This window comes from Vigna unguiculata, chromosome 9 (assembly GCF_037176805.1).
Source record: "Vigna unguiculata cultivar grain cowpea cultivar isolate G323 ecotype 2 chromosome 9, ASM3717680v1, whole genome shotgun sequence".
NCBI classification, from domain to species: Eukaryota; Viridiplantae; Streptophyta; class Magnoliopsida; order Fabales; family Fabaceae; genus Vigna; species Vigna unguiculata.
The window spans coordinates 45,237,619-45,249,108 of NC_140800.1; the positions used below are offsets into that span (position 1 = coordinate 45,237,619).

General features: G+C 25.1%; 1 protein-coding gene across 1 annotated transcript; it reads left to right on the top strand.

Annotated features, from left to right (window-relative positions):
- The first annotated feature begins 10,052 nt into the window (after positions 1–10,052).
- Positions 10,053–10,870, top strand: LOC114162738 (RING/U-box superfamily protein). Its single transcript, XM_028046701.2, has one exon. The coding sequence runs from the start codon at positions 10,414–10,416 to the stop codon at positions 10,801–10,803; it is 390 nt and encodes a 129-aa protein (XP_027902502.1). The 5' UTR covers positions 10,053–10,413; the 3' UTR covers positions 10,804–10,870.
- Positions 10,871–11,490: the final 620 nt, after the last annotated feature.

Genomic DNA, 11,490 nt, shown 5'->3' on the forward strand with positions numbered 1-11,490 from the left:
CCCAAGTACAAGGATAAGATATTAATTTATATTAAATTTTATTAATTTCTTAATATTATTTCTAAGATGTCATTCTTGTGAAAATATAGTAATTGTTTAACCTAAAGTCAGATATTAATTAAAGTTAAAAGAACTCGAGTCATCAACAAATAATTAATATGTTTTGAATTTTATAAGAATACATACTTAGTTATAATATTAAATAAATCTTAACTTAATTATTATAAATATAATTTTATTTTAAAATACCAAAAAATAAATACATTTCTAATTAATAATTTATTTAATACATATTTATAAACAGTTAAAATATAATTAAATAATAAAATAATTGTATTATAATATTGTTAAAAATTAAAATAAAATAAAATTTTAAAAAAGAAAATTAATTTGAAAAACTAACAAAAAAATATTATAAAGAAAGGGAAAAAATTCCATTTGAAAATGTAATATTTTTGTCACAGAAGAATTTAAGAAAATTTCTAAATTTTTCTTTTCAAAAATTAAAGATTGTATCTCTCAAACTTTTATTAAAAGACTCTTCAAGAATTATAAAGATATTTTTTTTGTCACTTCTTCAACTTTATTTTTTATTTTTATGTTTAATTATATTTTAATTTTTAATAATATTAAAATATATTTATTTTATTATTTAATTATTTTTTACATTTTATATGTGTATTAAAAAATTATTAATTAAAATTGTATTGTCTTTTAAATAAAATGAAATTTTATGTATGATAATTTTGTCAAAATTAATTTAATATTACAGTTAAGTACTTTTCTAAAATTTAAAATATATTAATTATTTAACAAGACTTTAAATATAAGGTATTTTATGAAAAATATTACTGCTCTAGATACAATCACTTATGATATGTGGTCCAACAATAGTCCAAACACACCTTCTGTGAAGGAGGTACATTGAATGTGGCCGGTTTATGGTATGGTTTGTGAGAAGTATTGGACTGGGAGCGGCACTACCAAACCAATCAAATAAGAAGCGTTTCGGAAAGGGTGATTAATTAAAGAGAATGAGTGGCAGAAATCAAATGAAACCATAATTGGAAGAGTGGTCAAGTCAATGTACTCCTTTCTCGTGTGTGTACAAATATTTAATGCCAAGAAAAGAACTTAAGTGATTAAAAATTACTGTTTTTTCAATATTTATTTGAAATAATATTTGTTATAAAATAAAATATATTTATTGTAATGATAATGTAATTAAAATTAAATTATTTTTAAAAATACCATTAGTAATAACAATTAAATTTTTAATTTAATTAAGTTTCAAGTTTAAAATTTTCAAAAAAGTCATATTAAATAAATTTTTCTATTTTTTTCACGTGTTGTTGAAAAATATAAATGTTTGTCATTAATATAAAAAAATTTCAAATTATATAATCATAAATGATTTTTATTACTTTGAAAAAACATCTTCATGTAAAGACGATAAAATAAAACAATAGAGTAAGATAATAATTATGTCACTTAATTAACATAAAAATAAATGTTAAATAATAAAATTTAAAAATTTGAATAAAGAAAAAACATAGAAAAATTTAAAAATATTTAAATTTGTTAAACCTAAAATTTATTGTAATTTAAAATAAAAAGAGTATTTTATAATATGACAAATTATAGATGTATTTTTACAGCTGAGTATGTATTTGCCTATCTGATTTTTCCTATTTATTTCTTCATGGCAACCACCTAGTGTAAGAAATAAAGGTTAATTTTAGAAACTTGTAATCAAATTTGTGGTATATAAGATATACATCCTGCCCCACTTATTTACATATCTAGTTTGGCCTATATTTGATTACAAAGCAATAATGGTTGATTTTTGTAATTTATAATTAAATGGCTTAAATATACATTTGGTCCCTATTTTTGTTGATTTTATTCAATTTGGTCCCTATTTTCGTTTTATGTTCAATTAGGTCATCATTTTCGTCAAATTGTGGTCAATTTGGTCCTTTTCACTAACGGTGTTTAAATAGTTAACGTTTTTTAATAATACATGCCACAGCTCCTGGTTTTTTTGATTTTTTTTTATTTTTTTAATTTCAAAAAAATGATCCACGTGTCAAGTCACAATTGTGCCACGTGTCAGTTTCTGTAGTATTATTTTTTTTGTTCAATTTAGTCCCTATATTCGTTATTTTTATTCAATTTAGTCCCAATTTTTATTAAAATAAATCAATTTTGTCCTTTTCAAATTGACACTAAATGTAATATCTTTTATACAAATTATATTAATATCTTTTCTAAAATTGACCTTTAAATTTATTATTTTTTAAATTCAATTATTAATTATTAAATTTAATTATAAATTGAATAAATTCTTATATTTAATTTCTAAATACAATATAATAATTTAAAATATTATGAGAATATAATTATTAATTTTTTTTCTAATATTTATATTCTAAAATATTTTTAAAATTCATATATAAAAATATTTTAAATATTCAAAATATTTTAGAAAAATAAACTAATATTTGTAAAATTAACATTTACATATAAAATATTTTAGATTTTAATATCTAAAATGCAATAAAAATATTAAATATTTTAAATTTAAATGTAAATTTTACAAATGTTAATATATATTTTTAAAATTTTAATAATTATATTTTAATTATATTTAAATAATTATGTTCTATTTAACAATTAAATCTAAAAATTATATTCAATTAATAATTAAATATTATAATTTATAATTAAATTTAAAAAATAAGTAATAATGATGTCAATTTTAAAAATTAAATGGTTTTATTTTAACAAAATTTGGGACAAAATTAAACAAAAATAACGAATATAGGAACTGAATTGAACAAAAATAACGAATATAGGGACTAAATTGAACAAAAAAAGTAATATTATCACAAACTGACACGTGGCACAATTGTGACTTAACACGTGGACACTTTTTTTGAAATTAAAAAAAAATTAAAAAAATTTAAAAAAATTTAAAAAAAAATTTAAAAAAATTAGGAGCTAACACGTGGCATGTACTGTTCAAAAACGTTAACAATTTAAACACCGATAGTGAAAATGACCAAATTGACCACAATTTGACGAAAATGAGGACATAATTGAACATAAAACGAAAATAGAGACCAAATTGAATAAAATAACCAAAAATAGGGACCAAATGTATATTTAAGCCTAATTAAATATGTGGTACATAAGAGGTACATGTCAGTTGAATGATAAAAAAAATTAATTAGTAAATTTTAAAAAATTGTACGAAAGCTAATATGTCGCTGTTCGGTACTTATTTATTTATTATGTCCCAAATATTTGTCTATCTTGTTTGTTTGTCTTATTTATTTCTTCAAGAAATAAGGGTGGATTTTAGAGACTTTTAATCAAATTTGTGGTACATCAAGCTGTTAAAACGGGTAACCCAACCTGACCCACCATGAGTTGATGATTTAGTGAGCCAACCCAACCCGGATCACTTTTTAACGAGCCAAAAAAATTTGAATCCGGCCCGGCCCACCGCGGGTTGGTGAGTAAAATGGGTTGTCTCATGGGTTCACTTAATTAAAAAAAATACAATTTTTTATTATTTTTTCAGTCAAAACTAAATTATATTTTTAATTAAAATTTAAATAAACTTTAATACAATCCAAATACAAAAAAATAAAAAAATACAAGTTATTTATGCGTTGGCTAAAAAAAACCTAACATGTTCTAAATGTAAAGCCCAACTTAATAAAAAACACTTGTGTAACCCTTTTATCTGCGGGTTGGTGAACCAACCCGGCTCACCACAGGTTCAACCATCGTGAGCCGGGTCAAAAATTAACCCGTATTGAAATTTAAAAAAAAAATTTAACCCAACCCGGTCCGAACCTGTGATGAGCCGGGTTGGCTCGTGGGTTCCAACCCAATTTGACAGCTCTAGTGGTACATAAGAAATATCATTTAGATGATAAAAAAAGATTGATTAGTAAATTTTTTAAAAATTGTACGAAAAGTAACAAGCAGCTCCCACATATTTGTTCATTGTATCCACTTATTTGCATATATAGTTTGACCTATATTTGATTACAAGTCACTAAAGCAATAAGGGTTGATTTTTGTAACTTATAATCAAATTCATGCTACATAAGAGTTACATACCGGTTGAATTATAAAAAAAAAATATTAATTAGTAAATTTTAAAAAATTTGGTATTTAAGTAGCATGATTTTACTTGATTGGATTTAAATTTGTGAAGAACGTTGCTAAGTGATTTTTGTAATGAGAAGTTGTTATAGGAGATGGCATGTATTATGTTAAAATTATGTTTGATTTGTGGAATAATTGTGAATGAGCGTATTAGTATGAACAATTGGCTTCTAATGGCTATTACCCCAATTAGAGTCAATTTAAGTAGCAGGTGTGCTTATTTTTTCTTTGATTTATTATATAATGTCGGATGTTAATTAAGTAATATTTGACATAACACTGAAATTTGAAGTCAAAGAACTCTAGCTACCCATGGCGTCAAGTGCTGGTTAGTAGGGATGGCAACATGGTGGTGTCTCGCTATCTCATATCTATTTTTGTAAAAAAAATTCATCCCCATTCTCATACCTAAATCCAACGGGTATCAAACTTTTATCCTATCTCCATCCCCACCAGGTAACAAGTATAATCTCGTACTCATACTCGTACCCGTTTTCTTACTACTTCAATATTAATTTTAATTAATTTTTATAAAATAATAAAAAAATACGATAAAGAAACATAATATTATCAAATATTTATTTTTGATATCGAATACTTTGAAATAAATTATAATTGTTTACATTTCAGATTAGAATACCAATAAAAAAAGAAAATAAATATTCAAATTAAAATATATTTTAAATATTTGTTTACTTCAATTTTTTAAAATTGTAATGAATCTTTTTTTGATATACTAATACAAATGTTAATACATCACTTGATCAAAATAACGCAAAGAATAAATAATAAACATAATAATACAAGTTTGACATAAATCTTGTATCTTTTAAACTCTATTGTATGTTAGATGGTGATAAAAAAAATATTCATGACAATTACATTAAATTTTTATATTGTAATAAATAAAATTTATTTATATAATTATAGTGAAAAAATTACAGTATGATTGATAATAAGTTAAAAAATAAGAAATAATTAGATAAAATATATCGAAATAGTATTCTACATGATGAAAATAAACAACAAATAAAAATATTAAAAAATTAACAAATGTGTGTCTTTAAAACAATTTGAGAGATTATTAAAAAAAATCGCACAAAGGAAAAAATGTATAATTAAGGGTATGATAAGATGAAAAATACCTTAGAGATCTAATAAAACTTTTCTAATATCAACTTATATACTCAATAGTTGATAAATAATGAAAATTGTTTTAACGAAATAAAAAGTTCTTCAAATGAAACAAAAATTAATAATAATAAATAATTTTTTTTATATTATCTAGTAAGTGAAAAGTTCATGCTATTAAATATTTAAACTGATAGTATTAAACATTTTCATGTGAAAGGAAAATATACAATAAATAAAAATATTAAAAAATGATATAAATATTCAAATGTGAAACATATTTTTTTTAATTGACATACATCCTTTTAATATAATTACATAAATGTTATAATAAGATAAAAAATATTATATATATATATATGGTTACTTAATTATTGGTAATAATTTAAACATGAACGGAGATATGGCGGAGACGAGTATTATGGCGGGGATATGTACATTTTCACAGTGATGGATTCAAACAACATTCACAAAAACAAGTTTATTTGTCATTTCTATAACATATTCTTGAAAACCGATAAGCATGTGTATCATACAAGGATACACATACGACAATATCAATAATACATGTACATACGCAACTTTACATCACTTCAATAATTACATGTAAGTATATAGATCTAATTCTAACATACATGTAATTTTCGCAATCACATTTTTCACATATTTAAATAGTTATCAAATTAATTAAATACTAAAACTAACTGTCCTTTTCTAGTGGTAATATATGCATATATTTGCAAAACTTCCATTGTATACTTTTGACACCAAAGTGTGATTCATGAAAGTTAAATCTCTACACTGACAACATCTTTCCTTTATTGTAATCTCATAATGAAAAGAAGATAAACATTAAATTCTTACTTAATATTTTGTACTTATTGATGTCACATGATATTGTATTTTATTATCTCACCATCTTCTTAATTAGACTATAATCTAAAAGAAAATTTAAGGAGTTGTGATGAAATAAAGAAAAAAAAGAGTTTATAACCCTTTAATTTATACATTACTTATTTTTTTATGCATTTAAAAATAATCTTTAGTAAATTTTGTAGTGTTATCCCTATAATTTGTTTTTTTTTAAGAAAAAAGCTTAGAAGATATTTTAATGACTCAATTATTTGGAAGATATAATATATGTAGATGAATTGTAGCGTGAAAAAATGAAAGGAAGAAAAGTCCAAAGTCGAAACACGCAACCTCGGGTGGTGTGAAGGGTGGGATCCTTGTGTTATGTGTTTGGTGGTGAATGGGTTTAGGCATTAACGACGTGTGTTGTTTGGAAGAGGAATTGAATTGAAGAAAGTGGGACCCAATATGGTGTGGATGACCAAACAAAAATGGTTTCTTTTTGAAGAGGAACCAAATTGGTCCCACTTTAAGATTGTCTCCTCATTTCAATCTCAATATATCAGATTAATAATATCATATGCAAATCTTTATTTTCCCTTTGTTTCCGTTGCTACTCCACAAATCCATCCTCGCCCACAGGTACGCACACGTACGGTCAATCGTCGTTTTCTTCTTACGTATATTTTATCCTAATTTATTATTATTTCAAGTTGGTTGAGATATTATTAACCATGTTATTAACTTTATGATTTAACTTTATCACGTTGATATAGTTTAAGAGTAATTTATTTATTTAGATAATTTAATTTGTGTTCTAAAAAATAATAAATTTGGATGAGACAATTAAAAAAGATTGAAATTTATAAATTTTAAGAAGATATTTCAAATAATTAAACTAGTAAAATTTGAACTTTACTAACAAAATGAAGGAAATTAAAATTTCTTAAGTTATATAATTGTTTATTGTTTAGGACAAAAAGAGTTTATAGGTAAAAAATTTAAAATCGATCCAAATATACAAGGTTGAGTCGACCCAACCCAGACTGAAAGGTTGAACCAGACCAGACCGGTAAAAGGTTGAGTCGGACTGACTTGAAATAAGCTGAATGTCGAGTTGGGTTAGGTCGGACCAAAGATCAAGGGGGTGAAGGTTGACTGACTTGAACCAAAAGTCAAGACGAGTCGTATTGAATTAGAAGTCGAATTAAGTTAAAATAAACTAAAAGATATAGTTGAATTCACTTTAAAATATAAACTAAATTGTTTTATCGAAACAATAAAACTAAAATTTAAAATATTTCAATTACTTTATCAAAACTAATTATTTAAGAAATAAAAAAAATTGATTATATAAATTGTATCAATTTTTAAAAAATTATGACCAAATTATATAAATTTTATTAATATTATTTTTATGAAGTGAATATTAAAATTTGTGATTTGAAACAATTATGGGTTGTTGAAAATCTTGAGGATTATCGTTTTGAAGTTAATTTTTACGTTTATAGTGTTTTTTAATTAATGTAGTAGAGTTAACTGATTTTTCAATGTATCTGTTTTATTGTGAATTTATGATTGTAATTATGTATTGGGTTACAAAATACTTCGTGTTAAATTTGTTTATGTTAAGATTTGTAAACCATATGATTATTTAAGTAAAAAAACATGTCTTAAAATTACAAAAATCTGTATCAATGCAAACCACAAACATTTTACATGACTTAATTGAAAGCGTATGATTAATTTAAAACAAATAAAACTACACTAGACATATTTATTTTGATTTATTCAATTAATTTAGTTTATTCAAAACTTATTCATTCTACATCAAACACCCGTGTATGATACAAATTTATGACTGAGTTACAACTAAATTGTAAAAGTAAAACTATGAAAGGCGAATGTAATAACATTTAGTTTAGTTTTAATGGTAAGCTGTAACACCCAATTTATTTAGGTTAAAAAATATAAGATAGAATTAATATAAAGAAAGTATATTTTCAAAAGTTTTTATAATTGATTTAACGTAATTTGTTTTTTTCGTATTCATTTAGTTTTATAATCAAATTACTCTAACCATGAGATATAAATAAGTATATTAATATCAAAACTTTATCAGGTAATTTTTATTCATTTTACAATTAATTATATTACATCTATTTTCTCCCTTTTTATGATTTACAGTTCAGCGATAAATCTTTCCCTATTTAGTGAGAAAGAACAAGTTACTCAGACAAAGTATTATATATCAAGCAACATAAGTCTTTTGTTATGACTTGTTTTTAATTTTCTTTATATATATATATATATATATATATATATATATATATATATATATTTGGGATATATGTATGTATATGTAAAATGATTTAATACATATTATAATTTATATACGTGATGATATAAGATATAATCAACAAATGTACATGATGTTGTGTATGGATGATACCTATATATGATAGTATTGTGGCCAATTATTATCAACGATAATGTAAAATAATATATTCTAACTTCAATGTTAACTTAACTCCACTAGATAAAGTTATAATGTGACAAAAAAATTATAAAAAAAAAGAGTTTTTACAGTCTTTGTAAGATAACTGATGTAAAAAAACACCCTAATAATAAGAAGCTAAGATTTTACTAATATTTTTTAACTAAACCTATTCAGACACATTTTAAAACAAGTTACTTCACTACCATAGTATATATATCAAAGGTTATTATTGATATGATTCTTTATATTGAAAATACCCGTAATTACATTATTATCAATATTAAGAATGTATAGTAATGTAAATTACACACACGTTTATGTATGTACGTTGGTAACAAAAATATTTTGAGAGTTATAATTATTTAAAAGAATAGTTTACTTATGCGTGGCGTGATAGTTATTCATTTCTATTCTATTACACAAGTGTTTAATATTTTCAATACATAATCACCCAATGCAATAGTTAAAATTTTTCATTTAATGATAAATTATGGATCCACCATAAAGATTTTACACAAGTTTTTATTAATTCTTTAATACATAAATGCTTAATTATAATTTGTCATATAATGATAAACTATCAGTCCAACATTTATAATTTTTAATACGTAGGTTATATTTTTCTTTTATGAATCAACTTATGTTGTCATAAAGTATTGTTTTTTTTTTTTTACATTAAAATGTAGTTAGAAATATAAGTATCTAAAATAACAGTAAGAAAAAACCTCCGAGAGATCTGTACATAAAAGAAAACTTCAAATCTGTTCGGAAACAATAACCAAGTTTGTTGTGGTCTCTAACATATTCTATTTATATCCAGAGAATGTATTTTTCAATCATAATTATTTTCATACTTAAAATATGTATTAATTATAAATTTCAATTATATAACACGAAATATGTATCCCATGCGGCATACAAAGAAGTATTGAATTTACATTACATATTTAGTTAAATTGATTCCGTAAACTAGTAAACTATCAAATTATTCGTTAACAACAAAATTATAAATATATAAGAAAACGTGTGCCAGTTAAAACATTAAACATATGGAATGATATTAATTACAATAGAAAAAGATCAAATATAATTCGACCTATGATTTAATGTCATGGTAGAACACATGAGAAACATGTTAGCAGTATTGATTGAAATGTATTGTTTTTAGCATAAGTTTGAATTTAAATAAATAAAAATAATGAGATAATAAATGTAGAAGAGAATATTTGATATATGAACAATAAATAGGGTGAAAGAAAGTAACAGAGATGTGAGTTAAATATTTGACGTGGGTGATGCAGATATTAACTCAAATACAGCTGTGCAGAGTCCATAAAGAAAAATCTTGCTGACCACTCTTCTCGGGTATATATAAACACGACTCATTCACTCACACCATCGTTCACACACACACACAAAAGAAACCCACAAAAAGCATTCATAACTCCTTCCTTTGTTTCTTCCGTCACCATTCGCGGTTTCATCACTTCGCCATACCTCAACCTTCAACCTTTGATTGGATCTTTGTTTTCTTGTCTTCTTGTTTTTTTCTTGTTTTCCAAACAGGGTATAAGCCTGTGTGAAGAGAGTGCGATATGCATGATAATTGGCGTGAACACCCGATCCCTTGGGTGCTTCTACCAACTCCACCACCGCATTAGTTAAATTCGGTGTTGGAATCGGACAAAGGTTCGAGTGAGCGACTCAAAGGGCCAAAGCGCCAAAGCAAAGCCAGAGAAAGCAAAATGATTGATTCGGTTCTTCTCGCTCTTTTCTTGCCATGCCTCGGCATGACTGCGGTTTTTATCGTCTACATGTGCCTTCTTTGGTACGCCACCACCCGCCACCATCCCTCCGGTAATGGGCTACCGGTGAAGCAGGTCGCTAACAAGGGTCTTTCTCCTCTGGAGTTGGAGAAACTCCCCAAAATCACCGGCAAAGAACTAGTTTTGGGTACCGAATGCGCCGTTTGCCTGGACGAGATCGAGGGCGAGCAACCGGCTAGACTGGTCCCCGGTTGCAACCATGGCTTCCATGTCCAATGTGCTGATACTTGGCTCTCCAACCACCCTCTCTGTCCTGTTTGTAGGACTAAACTCGATCCCCAGATTTTTACTTCCCATAATCCCTGTTGAACATTTCAATCCTCTGTTATCTTTCAACCAAAATAAATAAGGGAATTATTATTATTATTATTATTAATTTCTTTGTTGATGGTGCTTCTTTCTTCATTTCATAATGCGCGTATTTTGTTGGTTTTTTCGTGAATTTAGTTTTAGTTAACATGTTAATTTATAATTTCATTTTTTTTATGATGTTTCCTTTGGATTTGGAAAAGATAAACAATAATGTGTTTGTGAAAATGTTTTAAAAAATTTAAATGTGTCATGAATATTGGAACGGAAAAAAAATCGGTGAATTGACGCCATCACGTAAATCCCAGACCGGTGGGTGAGGATTCGTTAAAAGCATGAATGAATGGGTCGTGAACTGAACGGTTTCGTTTGCTTTTTCCGTTGGAGTCACAGAGTGTGTAGATTTTTTTTATTTTGATTTTGATCCTATCACGGCAAAATACTACTATACAGTTTGATGCCAGCTTGGAAAGCTTCATTTCAATTTCATAAAACTTGAATATAATTCAATTATTAATTTTTTTTTTCTAATTGAATATCTGGAGTTTTGTTTTATAATCTATCCACATTATGTTACAATTTGAATTAAAAATAAAACTGCACTTGCATCCAATTTGATTTGAACCATTTCTTTGTCAATCGCTCTCAGCTTGGTTTTGAGTTTTCAAACTGCTAATAATTAAAGAG